Source organism: Pristiophorus japonicus, chromosome 12 (genome assembly GCF_044704955.1).
Source record: "Pristiophorus japonicus isolate sPriJap1 chromosome 12, sPriJap1.hap1, whole genome shotgun sequence".
Classification (NCBI taxonomy): domain Eukaryota; kingdom Metazoa; phylum Chordata; class Chondrichthyes; family Pristiophoridae; genus Pristiophorus; species Pristiophorus japonicus.
In genome coordinates this window covers 38,812,654-38,831,537 of record NC_091988.1, presented here as the reverse complement: position 1 = coordinate 38,831,537, position 18,884 = coordinate 38,812,654, and the positions used below count along the sequence as shown (strand labels likewise).

Genomic DNA, 18,884 nt, shown 5'->3' with positions numbered 1-18,884 from the left:
TCCAGCGGTGAAAATTAACATCTATCCCGTACAATTTCTTTTTCTATTTTGTTCATGAGTAACATGACATATCAATGGATGATATTACATTATGACATATACAAGAAGGTCCTTTTATTCATGTGTAATGTGCAAACAAAAAACTACACATTTTGTTTTAATCTGCTGCTTAGAAGGAATCTCTCCACTTCTTTCCTTTTACCATAATGCAGTCCTCTGTCAAAGTTCCGCACTGTTTCAGCATTTATCTTGTAAGAATAGTTCATCATTGAACAGCGCTGTAATGACTAGTGTTTTAAAAAATTGACTGGAAGTGAAAAGGCAAGGGGCTTGTGAAACAGAAGAGTATGTAGATTTTATTTTTAACAGTTTTAAAACACATTCTATACAGGTTATTTACTTTATTGACGATGTACACATTAATAATAACTAAAATAAAAATGTAAGAAGTGTTTCTGTTGTAATTTATAGTGCAGTGGAATTTATAAAAATTGAATACAAACAAAAACTATGGTGCAAAGTATAGTCTGGCTATCACTGATCTGTCCTTTATCAGCCAACAAATATGTTTCCTACTGTATTACACTGTAATAAACAGCATACTTTAACAACTTCAGAAGAAGAAACCTTTTGTCTTTGTAATCCTCATTTCTAATTTATTGCATATTATTCCATGTGAAAATGAATCAAACATAAATACAAAAAAAAACTGTGAAAAATGTTTTCTCAAATTAAATCAATGGACAGCAAAGTGCTGCATGTCACAGGTTTTCTTTGTCAATATGTGTGCAGACTACATAAACGATTGATGGCTATTGTGAAATGCAACCAAAATAAGAGGGATGACCAACTGCATTCAACAGCAAAAAATCTGTTAAAGCTGCAGTTTGGTATTTAAGGTCGAATTACTGAAGTGTATTTCAATACATATACATTTTTGTTAAACAATATTTTTTTGTTCTGGCTGACATGAACTGAATTAAAATAATCATTGTATATCTATATATTACTCCTTTTAATTAATTCACCTCTCCTACTGTGTAGTTTGTATGTATTAATTGAACATTTACAATTATCATCACACTATTTTTTGCACTTATCAAAGCAAGGGATGTTAATACCAGGACATTGAATATTTTTTAAGCTCTCTCCACTCCACCTCAACATTAAAATAACACTCCTTACTGCACCAGTGTAAAGTTTCTATTCCCCACACCAGTTAACCTGTCATACTGGTGCAGTAAGGAATGCTATTCTGAAAGTGGGGCAAGTTATCTATTGGTACCAAATTAAACGCTGTTTTTTTGCTGTGGACCTATATCCACTGCAAATTAGGTTGAATCTTCCCAAACTTATTTGACACAGGACCATTACAGCCGACAACCAGAACAGTCCTTCGTCCCTTTAATGTAAGCTGAATTTAAGTGATGAAAGACCAGTGTGTGTCTAACCCACTTTACCACTCAGTCTCATTACCCCCCAACAATTTTCTTTTCTATATGTTGATGCACACACTATTGGTTTGTACCCAGGTGGCTTTTGATTTCTGGCAGTCAGTTGCAGCTTTCATCCCAAAAACAGTGGTAGTAGCAGTTTTAACAAATGCAATTTATTAAATCACAATTCCCCTCCTCCTAGGGCCACAGCACTACTTTGTAACATAAATACCTTATTTTCTTAATAAGCTACAAAGGATTTTATAATGAATTTGCCTTTTCTATGTTCAAAGACATAGAAAAGGCATATCTGACTTGAATCTAAAATGCCATAAGCATCAATACAATACACATTGCAGCTTTAAAACTGTTAAAAATGTTGAGATGATTAATATATATTTCATGTCTTTTACTAAAAGCATTCAGACATCTGTTTTAAAATTGAAAGGTGTATTTATCAAAAACAATGCAAAGTATCCAAGAAAATCCATATACAAGATATTGTGAGGCTCAAAAGGTGCACTGACAGCTGGAACCTATTTTACTTTATTCCTGAGGTTCACTGTTAATTTTAACTGCAGCCTTTCTCACCCAATGTTTAATTCATTGATATAAATTTCTTTGAGAGCGTATTTTCTACAACATAAAGAGACATCATTATAGCTGATGGTTTGGATGTGCAGCATAAAAAGATATCAAATGTTAAAATGACCACATAAAAATCAAAATAGTTAACGCACATTTGTGACCAAAATTAACTAAACACTATTTTAAACTTTTAGCTAATCCTATACAGAAACTCTTTTTTAAAAAATAAAGTTTGTAAATAATTAAAAAAATGTCAGTTTAGCTATAATTCATCTAGACTAGGCAAAAAGGAATGGCTTTCATAAAGAACTACCTAATTACCTATCTAAATTATAAATATACATAGAAGAAAAGCAAGTATGGCAGGATTATTATACCACATAAAAGGCCAAAAATTGTGTAACTTTGTTCCACCAATGATTTAGAGAAAAAAAGATCCTTTAAGACCAGATTTTATGTAACAAATTCAGGAAAAAGGAGACATCACAAGTAGTTGAAAAATTTAAAAAAAAGCATGTAAGAAATGTACAAATATAAAAAGCTACAAATATTAATAAATTACAGATAAGTCACATGGACTTAGACACATAAACACTTCACCAGTTAAGACCAAAAATACTTCATATTGCATTATAATGCAAAATTGAAAATAATAAGCTCATATAGAACAAAAGTGTTACCTTATTTACAAAGCCTCTCTATAATGTGTTACTTTTACTGATGTACTGTGACTACTTACAAGAGATTATTTTTGCAAGGCCACACAAAATAATATCTTTGTTTTTCAGGCAATGCCTTTTATAAAAAATAAGTTCCATTATCATAAGAACAAACTGAAAAGAAACAACATTTTATCATAAAAGATGAAAATGTAAAAAAGGTAATAGAGCAATGGGTACATAGAGTTATAACTCAAAGGTACTTTGCAATAAAGATTAGTTTTTTTGACCATATTTACAGGATTTGTATATTATGAAAAAGCATTTTAAACGTTCTTTTAAATCTGAAATGTGGAATTGCCTGAGAAACAAGTTTATAGAAACAGTATCCATTTACTCAGGTTAAAGGCAGCAGTGTATTACTGTACTCTAGAACACTCCTGTGCAAAAAGGGCCAAACTTTCTTATAAATTTGCTTTTGACATTCTTCAAAAAATTGTCATCTTTCCAGATTCACTTATTCTTTCACCATCTGTAATTTAATGTTTAAAAGATGCTTCAACAGAAGATTCAGCTGAATTAAGAGGATTACTGTGGCATCTTTTATAGATATTAAATGCCACTAACAAACATTTCCAATTATGTTACAGACCAAGTGGAGCCAACCTACCAGAGTACCACACAAAAGCACCGTACTCCCACTGAGAAAGGTCTGTAAAAACAGCTTAAATGGACACTGACTCTAACCTGGAATGATCTAAAATGTGTTAACTTTATGTCACACATGTAACAGCGTTAGTGTCAGGCCAATACATTTTAATTGAAAATATTTCTCATTCCTAACTTTACAGAAGAAGCTTTCCATTCCTATGTATTTTTAGTATCTTCCCAAGTCTCTGTTTAGCGGTTGCCATTCCCTTCTTTAACCGTTTTCCTGAAAAATAATAACATAATAACATTAGTATGCTTGATATATGAACATAGGTTAACATATACACAAGATTTGCTTCATGTCGACAGCCACCCACCTACCTTTACAAATTACATTTGAATTTAACTAGCACACACTCTGTAATAATGTGGACTCAATGCAACACCTCTAAATCCATACAATTTCAAATAAAATCAGAAAAAGGGGGAATGTTAACCAAAAAACACGGGTGAGTTGGGGACGTAGTTAAAGTGTTAAAAATCGGAATCCTGACCTGAACCTGCCCACTTCCGGTTTTAACAGAGACGGGAAAGGAGGTGGAACTGGATGGGCAGCCAACCCGCTGCCAGTAGGCGGGACGTCTAATTAAATATTATAAGGAAGCTGGAAGCCTCTGCTTTAACCTCCATTTTGTGTTTAACTATAGCTGGTCCGTTTGCACACCTCGTAAAACCCGCCAGCTACAGCAAGGTGAGGACTGCTGCTTCCAGGAGGTAAGTGCCTTTACACCTACCACCTCCTGGATCCAGGGTCCTTGCCAAACCCATCCGTCGCAATCAGAACCCCCCTGCCCCCCCACCCTCTCCCGGCCAGATGCCTCCAATCACCCACCTCAGGCGCTCTCCCCCTCCTCACCCAGACCTCCGATTCCCCCACAAGACCTCCCCCACCCTCCGCAGGTCTCCGATCACTGCCTCCCCTCTAGCCCCAGATCCACTTCAGATCCCCCTCCCACCCCACCCATCCTCCTCTAGCCCCCGATATTCTTGCCCGACCCCCTATTTTCTCCTGGCCTCCGACCCCCCCGCCATCCCGATCTTCTCCCGGCCCAACCTCAACACGATCCCTCCCTCCCTCCCTCCTCTGTGCGGTCTAGTTCCGACCCACCCGGAGCCAGCCAGCCTCTCGATCGGGCTGGCTGTGGGTGGGAAACGGAGGCTTCCCATTTAACCAAGCCCTGCCGTTAAAGCAGGTGGGGGACACGAAGCAGCGGGGAACCCAATTAATTGGCCCCCAACCCAAATAGTGGCATGTTTAGAGCCACTTAAGAATGATTTTCAGCTTACCTATTGCATTTGACAGCTCGCCCATGGGGTCCACGCTGGTCGTGGACCATGTCTGTCAAGCTGAGGCGGGAGTTCAGTCGCCATTGGTCCAGCCCATTCCTTGGCAGCTTCAAATGTAAAGTAAAAGCTCCCACCTCACAGATATCTTCTCTCAGTCACAAGCTCTTCCTCACTGCATTTCCACAACAGATTCAACATGCTACGTCTTCACACAAGTCTCCATCCAGTACGGCCTCATTACCTCTATCACCATTCGCTTCAGTCATCTCTACTTCATCTGCATCTATTATACTCTCTCACCTTGGTCCTCAGAATCCCACCACTATCAGCCCCAACACCAGCAGCATCTGGCATACAAGCAGCACCAAGAATACCACCAATCTTCTCCACAGTCAACTGATGCTGCACAGGGCACCTGACCACATTGCTGCCCAGGAGACCAGGGCTGGCCTCACCATGGCCAGATTTACTTCACTTGACACTGTACACCCTGGCTGCCACATGATGTGCCAGGTTGGCACCACTTCACACTAACACCATAAAGCATCTCTGCACTACCCAAGCCATTCCTTTCACACTCTTGACCATTGCAGGGGGGGTACAGTTATGTCTCACCATTCACTCCAACTCACTAAGCCACTTCCAAAGGCACACACAAATCTGTCCAAGAATGCAAAGTGCCAGGCTACCTGGTGGCGGCCCAGCTGAACCCGGGGCCATATTTGTCGGGCCGACATAGAGTCGGCCGACGAAAAAAAAACATGGCAGCAGAAGTGCATCCTCCCTTTAAGAGAAGCCACACCGCCGCTGCAGAAGGCCACAGCCTCATTGGATCTCCGGGAAAAAGCTAGTTTTGGCACCGCCGGGCGGGCCGGCCGAGGATTTTCGGAGGGAAATGTCGCCATCGGGGGGGGTACATCAGCTTTGCGCACTGCGATGACATGCTTCAGACGGATTGGCAGTAGTGGAGCAATAGGAAGGGGATCGGGGCACCGCCACGAAAACTCGGGAGGGCAATTGGGTTAGCAACGGCCATTCCACTCCGCAGCGTGGCTGTTGATTTGCGGTGGTGAGAGGCCTTTGAATTTCCAACTCCAAGGCCTAGAAATTGGCCTCCTTAGCACCTCCAGGGGGTGATAATGGGGCGCATCAAGCGGTAGGTCCTTGCGCCTCGATCTCTTTCGCCCGTGACGTCATCGCTGTGTGCATTGCCCCCAACCTGAACTTCAGTTCCACCCCCTGCAGCATCGCTGGACGAAAACACCGACAGCTGCAGGAGGCGTTCATCAGAAGGCCGGGTGCTTCGGGGGCGATGCTTAAAGGTGAGATGGCCGAGGTAAGTAAAAGAAAGTTACATTGCTCCCTCTGATTTTTTTCCCCAAGTTTCTTCCCCGCGATCGATCAGCCCGGTACTTTGCTGCAGTGCATCGGGCTGATTGGTCGGGATCGCGGCTGCCGTCGGGGTCCAGTTAAGTTTTTCCCTTGCAGAGCTTGCAGCGATGGCCCTTCCCTTTAAGAGAGGGAAGGAGTCTTCTAACGCGGCAGCGCTACACGGCCCAGTGTGCCCTGCTTGCTGTCTCTTGCGCTTCAGGAAGGAAGTGGAGCACTTGATTTAGCACGCCACTTCCTTCCTGGAACGCAAATACCGATTTTTTTTTTTTTAAGTTAGAAAATATTAACGCCTGGTGCTAATTTTTCCAACTTTTAAAAGCTAGCATCCCAACGGAGCGCTCCCGAATTTCTCCCTCCAAGAATCTCTAACCGAGAATACCGACTACAGCTATGAATTCATATTCATTGCAAACTATACTTAAAATAGTGTAACTTGCACTTCCATTGCACTGATTGTGCCAGAGTATTACCAGCACTATTATACTGGCAGCTTATACTGCTATGGAGGGAGCAAAAGGTGCATTCAAGTGCAAGCAGGAAGTGTGATTTACAGCCTCTTGTACTTCTGATCTATTTTCCACTCATTGAAAAGAACTGGCAGGAGAGGAAAAAAATTAAATAAAATGCGGTGCTGCATTATAAGGAAAAATGATTCAAGTGAGGTTGGACTGATGATTGTTAATTAGTGCCAGCAGCTTTATATCATATTTTTACTGTTGGCATAAGGAAACTCATGACTCAATCCAAAAATATAAAAAAGCTGTTAGCCCCAATATTTCTAAGCTTGAACGAGACACAGAGGACACTACAGGGCCTGTGATTTACTATAGATTTTATTATACAGGAGTAGGGATGAACTAATGAAGTGAGTTAAACAGGTCATAATTTTCAGTGTAACATAGGGCTGGAAATCCCGGCCTGCCCGGGTCCGTACGGAGTGTCTACAGACCCGGGAAGGCATTGCAAAAGCCAGTTTTCAGCGCACAATGCGCACGCGCTGAAAACCCGCTTTTCCGATCGAGCTTGATAGATCCAACGCATACCGGGTGTGAGGACATTTGCAAGGGCAAGATTGCGGTATTTACCCATATCTTGCCCAGCAATTGTACTCAAAATTCTTGCGCCTGATGAAAGCAGGTGGATAGCCTACTTTTACAGGCGTAAGAGTTTAAAAACATACAAAAATATAATTAAATTACATTTAAAAAACATATTTTTAAAAATCCTGCGCACTACGTTACATTTAATTTTAACCATAATTTAAAAAACGTTTTAAAAACTCGGTAAAATTTATTTTCTCCAAGATATTTATTAACTTCAATTTTAATTTGTGAGGAATGATTTTTATTTTTTATTATCTGTGTTTAGTATTTTTTTTCTCATTAATAGCAATGAGAACTCATAGATACGGCGTTCTCATTGCTATTAATGGAAAGCTGTGGAATACTGTACCTGATTGGCTGAGCAGTCACACATGACTGCACCTTCTGCGTGGGAACCTGGAGGACGGGAGCACGCTTCGCAGCGCGGGAAGAGAAGGCCTCCCCACCGGAATCCCACGCTCCGCCCGGACCATCAGGTAAATTCTTGGAAATGTTTCAGGTCGGAGACAATTGCTCGTGGGAAGCCTCCCACCATATTTTCAGCCCCACTTTCTTCGTAAACCTGCTTCCTATTAAGTATTCTGATTTGTAAAACATGTTTTCTTTTGTTGGGTGAAAATTATCTTTTTTCCTAGCTGATCGATGTGCTGCCCTGAGATCTGCCATTTCTATCACTTGGTGGCGGGACCAAACATAAACACATAAAAAAAATGAGCAGGAGTTGGAAAGGGTTTAAGGAGGAAATTCGAAAGAGTGGGACCTAGGTGTGGCTGCCAATGGTAGGACAAAAGGAGCGGGGAGGGGGGGGGAGGTGCACAGAGTCAGAGGAGCGGTGAGTTTGGGATGTGGAGGGGCCTAGTACTGGAAGAACATATAAAGAGAGAGGGAAGGACAAGACCAAGGGAGCTTTAATCGCAAGGATAATCATTTTAAATCTGAGGTTTTGTGGGACCAGGAACCAAGGCACGTTAGCAGGGATGGGGGTGATGGGTCAGCAGGACTTGGTGACGTATAGGACATAGAGAGGATAGTTTTGGATGAACTAAAGATCACAGCAGATAGACGGCAAGAGGCTTGCTGGCCAAAGAGCATTGGAGTAATTGAGTGTGACTGTAAACGACTGACCAGTAGTGAGTCATCTGACCTAGATACAGTTTAAAAAGAGGCAGCTTGTGCAGAGCACGGAGTGCAACAGCAAAGAGTGGCATTCGTGAGTTTGGTAAGTGGGTGAGTTTTAAGGGTAAGTGGGGGTGGCAGGTGCTGTTTTGTCTTGTTTTTCCTACCAGTGCTGACACTAGAGCAGCTGATAAGGAGTGCGAGAGTAGGAGACGGAGGCCCAGAGACCAGCCCAACCAGCTACAGACAAAGATAGAGGGGTGCGAAATCGAGAGGTGACGTCACAGCCAAGCTGGCAAGTGGTTGACTGTTCGACTGGTAAGTATAACTCTCTTTTAGACTGACTTTTAGACTACTAAGTAGCTGTTTGGTGTTTAAGTAAATTTTAGTAAGTAAATTAATTTAAGGGTTAAGTCATGGCAGGAGAGCTCGGACGTGTGTCATGCTCCTCGTGTGCTATGTGGGAAACCAGTGTCCCTGACTACTATGTGTGCAGGAAGTGTGTCCAGCTGCAGCTTTTGACAGACCGCATGACAGCTGCGAATGGACTCACTCTGGAGCATGCGCGATGCTGAGAATGTTGTAGATAGCACATTTAGTGAGTTGGTCACACCGCAGGTAAGGGTTAAGACAGATAGTGAATAGGTGACCAAGAGACAAGGCAAGAGCAGGAAGGTAGTGCAGGAGTCCTCTGCGGTCATCTCCCTCCAAAACAGATATACCGTTTTGGATACTGTTGGGGGAGATGACTTACCGGGGAAGGCACAAACAGCCAGGTTCATGGCACCATGGGTGGCTCTGCTGCACAGAAGGGTGGGAAAAAGAGTGGGAGAGCTATAGTGATAGGGGACTCTATTGTAAGGGGAATAGATAAGAGTTTCTGCAGCCGCAACTGAGACTCCAGGATGGTATATTGCCTCCCTGGTGCAAGGGTCAAGGATGTCTCGGAGCGGCTGCAGAGCATTCTGGAGAGGGAAGGTGAACAGCTAGTTGTTGTGGTACATGTAGGTACCAACGATATAGGTAAGAAGCGGGAAGGGGTCCTACAAGCTGAATTTAGGGAGCTTGGAGTTAAATTAAAAAGTAGGACCTCAAAGGTAGTAATCTCTGGATTGCTACCAGTGCCACATGCTAATCAAAGTAGAGGGAGCAGGATAGTTAGAATAAATACATGGCTTGCGCAGCGGTGCAAGAGGAAGGGATTCAAATTCCTGGGACATTGGAACCAGTTCTGGGGGAAGTGGGACCTGTACAAAAGGGACGGTCTGCACTTGGGCAGGACCGGAATTGATGTCCTGGGAATAACATTTGCCAATGCAGTTCGGGAGTGTTTAAACTAATATGGCAGGGGGATCGGAAACTATGCAGCGAGACAGGGCGAAGTAATATGGAGTCAGAAACAGATGGTAGAAAGGTAAAAAGCAATAGTGGAAGGCCGAGTAAACAAAGACAAGAAACAAAAAGGGCCACACTACATCATAATTCTAAAAGGACAAAGTGTGTTAAAAAAAACATGCCTAACGGCTTTGTGTCTTAATGCAAGGAGTATCCGTAATAAGCTGGATGAATTAACTGTGCAAATAGATGTTAACAGATATGATGTGATTGGGATTACAGAGACGTGGCTCCAGGATGATCAGGGCTGGGAACTCAACATCAAAGGGTATTCAACATTCAGGAAGGATAGAATAAAAGGAAAAGGAGGTGGGGTAGCATTGCTGGTTGAAGAGGAGATTAATGCAATAGTTAGGAAGGACATTAGCTTGGATGATGTGGAATCTACATGGGTAGAGCTGCAGAACAGCAAAGGGCAAAATGCGTTAGTGGGAGTTGTGTACAGACCTCCAAACAGTAGTAGTAATGTTGGGGAGGGCATCAAACAGGAAATTAGGGGTGCATTCAATAAAGGTGCAGCAGTTATCATAGGTGACTTTAATATGCAAATAGATTGGGCTAACCAAACTGGAAGCAATACGGTGGAGGAGGATTTCCTGGAGTGCATAATGGATGGTTTTCTAGACCGATATGTCGAGGAACCAACTAGGGGGGGAGGCCATCTTAGACTGGGTGTTGTGTAATGAGAGAGGATTAATTAGCAATCTCGTTGTGCGAGGCCCCTTGGGGAACAGTGACCATACGATGGTGGAATTCTACATTAGGATGGAGAATGAAACAGTTAATTCAGAGACCATGGTCCAGAACTTAAAGAAGGGTAACTTTGAAGGTATGAGGCGTGAATTGGCTAGGATAGATTGGCGAATGATACTTAAGGGGTTGACAGTGGATGAGCAATGGCAGACATTTAGAGACCGCATGGATGAACTATAACAATTGTACATCCCTGTCTGGCGTAAAAATAAAAAAAGGAAGGTGGCTCAACCATGGCTATCAAGGGAAATCAGGGATAGTATTAAAGTCAAGGAAGTGGCATACAAATTAGCCAGAATAGCAGCGAACCCAGGGACTGGGAGAAATTTAGAACTCAGCAGAGGAGGACAAAGGGTTTGATTAGGGCAGGGAAAATAGAGTACGAGAGGAAGCTTGCAGGGAACATTAAGATGGAGTGCAAAAGCTTCTATAGATATGTAAAGAGAAAAAGCTTAGTAAAAACAATCGTAGATCCCCTGCAGTCAGAATCAGGGGAAGTCATAACGGGGAACAAAGAAATGGCAGACCAATTTAACAAGTACTTTGGTTCGGTATTCACTAAGGAGGACACAAACAACCTTCCGGATATAAAAAGGGTCAGAAGGTCTAGTAAGAAGGAGGAACTGAGGGAAATCCTTATTAGTCGGGAAATGGTGTTGGGGAAATTGATGGGATTGAAGGCCGATAAATCCCCAGGGCCTGATGGTCTGCATCCCAGAGTACTTAATGAGGTGGCCTTGGAAATAGCGGATGCATTGACAGTCATTTTCCAACATTCCATAGACTCTGGATCAGTTCCTATGGAGTGGAGGGTAGCCAATGTAACCCCACTTTTTAAAAAAGGAGGGAGAGAGAAAACAGGGAATTATAGACCGGTCAGCCTGATATCGGTAGTGGGTAAAATGATGGAATCAATTATTAAGGATGTCATAGCAGCGCATTTGGAAAGAGGTGACATGATAGGTCCAAGTCAGCATGGATTTGTGAAAGGGAAATCATGCTTGACAAATCTTCTGGAATTTTTTGAGGATGTTTCCAGTAGAGTGGACAAGGGAGAAGCAGTTGATGTGGTGTATTTGGACTTTCAGAAGGCTTTCGACAAGGTCCCACACAAGAGATTAATGTGCAAAGTTAAAGCACATGGGATTGGGGGTAGTGTGCTGACGTGGATTAAGAACTGGTTGGCAGACAGGAAGCAAAGAGTAGGAATAAATGGGTACTTTTCAGAATGGCAGGTAGTGACTAGTGGGGTACCACAAGGTTCTGTGTTGGGGCCCCAGCTGTTTACATTGTACATTAATGATTTAGACGAGGGGATTAAATGTAGTATCTCCAAATTTGCGGATGACACTACGTTGGGTGGCAGTGTGAGCTGCGAGGAGGATGCTATGAGGCTGCAGAGTGACTTAGATAGGTTAGGTGAGTGGGCAAATGCATGGCAGATGAAGTATAATGTGGATAAATGTGAGGTTATCCACTTTGGTGGTAAAAACAGAGAGACAGACTATTATCTGAATGGTGACAGATTAGGAAAAGGGGAGGTGCAACGAGACCTGGGTGTCATGGTACATCAATCATTGAAGGTTGGCATGCAGGTACAGCAGGCGGTTAAGAAAGCAAATGGCATGTTGGCCATCATAGCGAGGGGATTTGAGTACAGGGGCAGGGAGGTGTTACTACAGTTGTACAGGGCTTGGTGAGGCCACACCTGGAGTATTGTGTACAGTTTTGGTCTCCTAACTTGAGGAAGGACATTCTTGCTATTGAGGGAGTGCAGCGAAGGTTCACCAGACTGATTCCCGGGATGGCGGGACTGACATATCAAGAAAGACTGGATCAACTGTGCTTGTTTTCACTGGAGTTCAGAAGAATGAGAGGTGATCTCATGGAAACGTTTAAAATTCTGACGGGTTTAGACAGGTTAGATGCAGGAAGAATGTTCCCAATGTTGGGGAAGTCCAGAACCAGGGGTCACAGTCTAAGGATAAGTGGTAAGCCATTTAGGACTGAGATGAGGAGAAACTTCTTCACCCAGAGAGTGGTGAACCTGTGGAATTCTCTACCACAGGAAGTTGTTGAGGCCAATTTACTAAATATATTCAAAAAGGAGTTAGATGTAGTCCTTACAACTAGGGGGATCAAGGGGTATGACAAGAAAGTAGGAATGGGGTACTGAAGTTGCATGTTCAGCCATGAACTCATTGAATGGCGGTGCAGGCTCGAAGGGCCGAATGGCCTACTCCTGCACCTATTTTCTATGTTTCTATATGGGGTGGAAGTCGGCAGTCTTTGTGATGAAGAAGATATAACACCAGAGTTGCAAACAATCAAAGGGCAACAGATTCAACCTGCCAGCCCAAATACTTAAAAGGAGTTAGGCAAACATTTAGGTTTAAAATTTGTCAAGTAACTAGAAGTTAGCGATAGTCTGCTCTGTAAACAGAGCCATTCTGCACTTTGCAAAGTAGATTTTTAATCCATCTTGTGTCAAACCTCCTCCAGGTGGCTGCAATCTCCTTCAGGTTGGGCTCTGATTCCCGATTTACACTCCCAGTTTGTTGTTGCAAAGTGAAATTGCTTACATCAGTGTTAAACTTGCAGTGTAAATGCCCACTCAAGCAAATGTATTATTATTTGGGACAAGCATCATCACATTCAATAAGAAATGTAATTGGTCAGAACAGTGTTTTATCTCAAATTTTTTATCAGGGAAAAACTTGTTTCCTCAGTTATTTTCCCCCTGTTCCTTGAGCTATATTGAAACTCTTTTGTCTAGAAATGACAGGACTGCTATCTTAACCAATTGGAGAACCTCAACATCTCTGGAGATGAGGGGACATAACTCACAAAAAGAATGTGACAAAATAAACACAGATTTGAAAAATGGGTTATTCATCACAAAAATATACTGGGTTAGAAATTAGTTCTGTGGCTTCAAACTGGGTGCAGGGAACATAATGTTTTCATGATCTGTGCCAGAACAGATAGGCCCGATGATGGATCGAAATTGGGGCTCAGACCTTACTTTAATAAGACAGAAGAGGTGTGCCTCATACGGCTTGCAGGCGAAGTGGATATGAATGTCGGGTCGCTGCAACACCGACAGTGGCCCTCGGGTATGTCCGGGGGTGGGAGGGGAGGCTGGGATTGGGGGAAAGCAGTGGTGCTAGCAGCTCTCGGGTAGATCTTGGAGCGCAGGATGGAAGCTCTCAGGTAGATCGGGGGGGGGGGGGGGGAGATAGGGTGGAAGCTCTCAGGTAGATCGGGGTGGGGGTGGGGGGAAGACAGGGTGGAAGCTCTCAGGTAGATCGGGGGGGTGGGGGGGGGGGGAGACAGGGTGGAAGCTCTCAGGTAGATCGGGTGGGGGGGGGGGGAAGACAGGATGGAAGCTCTCAGGTAGATCGGGGGGGGGGGGGGAGACAGGATGGAAGGTCTCAGGTAGATCGGGGTGGGGGGGGGGGGGAGACAGGGTGGAAGCTCTCAGGTAGATCGGGGGGGGGGGGGCGGGAGAAACAGGGTGGAAGCTCTCGGGTAGAGCTTCTGGGGGGGGGGGGGGTCGGCAGGGTGGAAGCAATCAGGAGGGGGCCAAGCCCAGGTGAGCAGTGACTCGCAGTAGTACTAAGAAGCACAACAAGGTAAGTTTTTTTAATTAAAAACTTACTTGTTTGGTGGTGGCCTCCAGCAGTTCCTAAGGGCCAGTGGTTAGGCCTCATGTAAAACAAGTAATGCTAAATGGAGCAGCACCAACGCCTCCTCTACACAAGGCAAACAGATTTCGAAATGGATCCTAAAATGAATCGTTGAAACGTGAAATTCTCTCCCCCAAAGGGCTGTGGAAGCTGGGTCAATTGAAATTTTCAAGGCTGAGATTGTTATTAGGTAAGGGTATCAAGAGAGGTATCAAGGGATCGAGATCAAAGGTGGGTAATTGAGATTGAGGTACAGACCAACCGTAAATTGGCAGAACAGTTTCGAGGGGCTGAATGGCCTGCTCTTATTCCTACGTTCCTAAACAAATGTTTAGTCCCTTACATTTTCTTTCCTATTTTAGACTGATGCTAAGGATGCCTCTACAGCGCATAAACCAGCTTTGTTTCCAATGCTGTGGGGGGAGGTTTCCCCCTAAATTGAACCTCTATGTCCCAATTTTCCATCTGGAACATGAGCACGAACTTCAATTTCACCCCCACTGTGTTTGTGAGGCGACATAATGGACTCCTCCCAAAAACACCTATGTTTATTGCCTGTTCACTTTAAACTTAACCTTAGCTGCTGAACTAGAGCTGGGTATAGCTGGTGGTCTTTTCTGGGTCAGGAACACACCTGGAGACATAAGATCATAAGAAATAGGAGCAGGAGTAGGCCATTTGGCCCATCGAGCCTGTTCCGCTATTCAATAAGATCATGGCTGATCTGATCATGGACTCAGCTCCACTTCCCTGCCCGCTCCTCATCCCCCTTTACTCCCTTGTCGCTCAAAAATCTGTCTATCTCCGCCTTAAATATACTCAATGACCCAGCCTCCACAGCTCTCTGGGGCAGAGAATTCCACAGATTTACAACCCTCAGAGAAGAAATGTCTCATCTCAGTTTTAAATGGGCGGCCCCTTATTCTAAGACCATGTCCCCTAGTTTTAGTTACCCGAGTGGAAATATCTTCTCTGCATCCACCTTGTCGAGCCCCCTCATTATCTTATAAGTTTCAATAAGAACATCGCTCATTCTTTTGAACTCCAATGTGTATAGGCCCAACCTACTCAATCTATCCTCATAAGTCAATGCCCTCATCTCCGGTATCAACCTAGTGAACCTTCTCTGAACAGCCTCCAATGCAAGTATATCCTTCCTTAAATACGGAGACCAAAACTGTTCACAGTACTCCAGGTGTGGCTTCACCAATACCCTGTACAGTTGCAGCAGGACTTCTCTGCTTTTATACTCTATCCCCCTTGCAATAAAGGCCAACATTCCATTTGCCTTCCTGATGACTTACTGTACCTGCATACAAACTTTTCGTGTTTCATGCAAAAGTAACCCCCAGGTCCCTCTGTACTGCAGCACTTTGCAATTTTTCTCTATGTAAATTATAATTTGCATTTCTATTATTTCTGCCAAAGTGGATAACCTCAACTTTCCAACATTATACTCCATCTGCCAAATTTTTGCCCACTGACTTTGCAGATTTTTTGTGTCCTCCTCACAATTTGCTTTCCCACCCATCTTTGTATCATCAGCAAACTTGGCTACATTTCACTCAGTCCCTTCATCCAAGTCATTAATATACATTGATATAGTCGAGACACAGATTGAGACCTTTGTTGACTTGCGCTATACCAAATGTGCTGGCAACAGCAGTATATTCATGATCCACTAAACTACCTGCATGGCTGTCAATCTTCATTTCTGTAGAAGCGCTTTCCTGAGGAATTTTGATTGAGTCATCTGACGACACCTTCCTTTTGGTATATTTTCTCTTCTGGACTTTCTGTTGTTCCTGCAATGTAATGTAATTATAAAAATGATTTCTGTGCAATAGTTATGCATTAGTTTACACATATGGATACACCTGTTCATTAATGCTTAAAATTCATGACAATTAGATAATAATGTGTTCATGATCTGAGAAACCTGTTCTTAAACTTGTTTTAATTGATGGTAGTCATTCTAAATAAAACACAGCCATGTATACCAATATTATACAAAGTTTCTCATTGATTTTTAAAACTGCAGAGGTGTGTTCCATTTGCCGACTTAACTACAAATAAACTGCATATTTTATCATAAGACAGGGCCCTCCCCTTCATTAAAGGGGAGGGCAAAGCTGCCGACTCAACGGGGAGAAACAAGGCCGCAACTGGACCACCAGGGAACAGAAAGCTGTGGCATCAGCAGAGCACACACAAGCGGAGTGTCAGGCTGCAAGATCGCGGCACGGACCCCGCGATTCAACAAGAGGAAGGCTGCGACTGGTGTGTCAGCCATTTTTTTTTTGCAATTCCACACCTCCCCTTTAAATTGCCCCCCGCGAGAGGCCTACAGTCTGGTTCGCGCCCCCTGAAGCTGTCGCTGGCATTGTATGGCGCAGCTTCAGGGGCCACAATCGAATTTTCACTCCGGGACAAAAACGGGTCGCTGCGCACGGTGATGACGTTGTCCGCCGGCGCGGCAGAGCAGGGCGCTACTATTTACTGCTGGCGCTTCACTCCCACGGGAGTCGTGAGTGGCACCATACCCTGGCGAAAAGCCGTTTTCACCCCGTTAGCGTCCCCCGGGCGCCCTATCGAGAGGTGCTACCACCCCAAATTTCTCCCCCTATATATTTTGTTAGTGAAACCTTTGAAGGAACTCACCTGTTGAGATAATTTTGCAGCAGCTGCTGCTAATCCAGTTTCTATTGAGGCAACTCTTGCTCCTTCTCGTGTTGGTCTGTCATGCCGAGGCACTGATGGTGTAACTCTGGCTAAAGAAGTACAAAGGTATTTATTTGCAATTGTTGCATGCTGTGCATAAGGTCGAACTTATCCTATAGTCTAACTTGGATAATCAGGACAATGCTTCATCATTTCCTACATTACAACAGTGACTACACTCCAAAAGTACTAAATTGGCTGTAAAGCGCTTTGAGACGTCCAGTGGTTGTGAAAGGCGCTATATAAATCCAAGTCTTCCTTTCTTTATCTGGAGTACATTTCGCCAAATGTCATTTTTGATTAGTTAGGTAGAAACTTCACAACACTGATAGTAAAGATATGCCATCCTTAAAAAGTTTTCTCACTTGTTTTAAACTGAATTGAATTGTTCTCAGTTAATTATATGACTGAGATTGAAATGTTTAATTATACACCATTTCCTTCAGTGTGCCATTAAACCATATTTGATTTGGCATGTTGGGAGTATAATTTAAAATGTTCCACAAATTATTTTGATCCATTGAAATTTGAAAAATTATACAAATTAAAGGGGGAGATTATGCCGCAGGTATGTAAAAAGAGAAAAGTATCGATCCAAAAATACTTAAGTTAAAAATATAAATACGTAAATCTCCAAATCAGTCTTCTTTTCTCTTCTTCGGCAGTCCCTCGGAGTCGAGGATGACTTTCTTCCACACTAATACGAGTTCTCAGGTGACTGATGAATCTAATGCGGGACCTACAGTCTCTGTCACAGGTGGGGCAGAAGGTGTTTACAGGGACGGGTGGGTGGGGTGCCTGGGTTATCCATTTTGGTGGTAAAAACAGAGAGACAGACTATTATCTGAATGGTGACAGATTAGGAAAAGGGGAGGTGCAACGAGACCTGGATGTCATGGTACATCAGTCATTGAAGGTTGGCATGCAGGTACAGCAGGCGGTTATGAAAGCAAATGGCATGTTGGCCTTCATAGCGAAGGGATTTGAGTACAGGGGCAGGGAAGTGTTACTACATTTGTACAGGGCCTTGGTGAGGCCACACCTGGAGTATTGTGTACAGTTTTGGTCTCCTAACTTGAGGAAGGACATTCTTGCTATTGAGGGAGTGCAGCGAAGGTTCACCAGACTGATTCCCGGGATGGTGGGACTGACATATCAAGAAAGACTGGATCAACTGGGCTTGTATTCACTGGAGTTCAGAAGAATGAAAGGGGATCTCATAGAAACGTTTAAAATTCTGACGGGTTTAGACAGGTTAGACGCAGGAAGACTGTTCCCAATGTTGGGGAAGTCCAGAACCAGGGGTCACGGTCTAAGGATAAGGGGTAAGCCATTTAGGACAGAGATGAGGAGAAACTTCTTCACCAAGAATTCTCTACCACAGAAAGTTGTTGAGGCCAATTCACTAAATATATTCAAAAAGGAGTTAGATGTAGCCCTTACTACTAGGGGGGGGGGTCAAGGGGTATGGCGAGAAAGCAGGAATGGGGTACTGAAGTTGCATGTTCAGCCATGAACTCATTGAATGGCGGTGCAGGCTCGAAGGGCCGAATGGCCTACTCCTGCACCTATTTTCTATGTTGTCATGCGCTCCTTCCGCTGTTTGCGTTTGCCTTCCGCGCACTCCTGGTGAAGAGACTGAGGTGTTCGGTGCCATCCCGGATGCTTCTCCTCCACTTTGAGCGGTCTTGGGCCAGGAATTCCCAGGTGTCAGTGGGGATGTTGCACTTTTTCAAGGAGGCTTTGAGGGTGTCCTTGAAGTGTTTCCTCTGCCCACTTGGAACTCGCTAGCTGTACAGGAGCTCTGAGTAGAGCGCTTGTTTTGGGATTCTAGTGTCGGGTATGCGAATGATGTGGCCTGTTCATCGGAGCTGGTCGAGCATGGTCAATGCTTCGATGCTGGGGATGTTGGCCTGAGCGAGAACACCAACATTGGTGCACCTATCCTGCCACTGGATTTGCAGGATCTTGCGGAGGCAGCGTTGGTGGTACTTCTCCAGTACTTTGAGGTGCCTGCTGTACATAGCCCATGTC

The 18,884-nt window shown here is 43.7% G+C and overlaps 1 protein-coding gene across 1 annotated transcript in view; it reads right to left on the bottom strand.

Annotated features, from left to right (window-relative positions):
* Positions 1 to 2,954: 2,954 nt before the first annotated feature.
* phf2 (PHD finger protein 2) overlaps positions 2,955 to 18,884 on the bottom strand; it is a 158,241-nt gene continuing 142,311 nt past the window's right edge. Inside the window, exons 21-23 of the mRNA XM_070895324.1 lie at positions 16,791 to 16,900; positions 15,820 to 15,934; positions 2,955 to 3,617 (exon numbers count right to left, since the gene is read on the bottom strand). Of these exons, the coding sequence (XP_070751425.1) occupies positions 3,529 to 3,617; positions 15,820 to 15,934; positions 16,791 to 16,900 (314 nt within the window). The 3' untranslated portion in view covers positions 2,955 to 3,528. The remainder of the gene's footprint in view (positions 3,618 to 15,819; positions 15,935 to 16,790; positions 16,901 to 18,884) is intronic.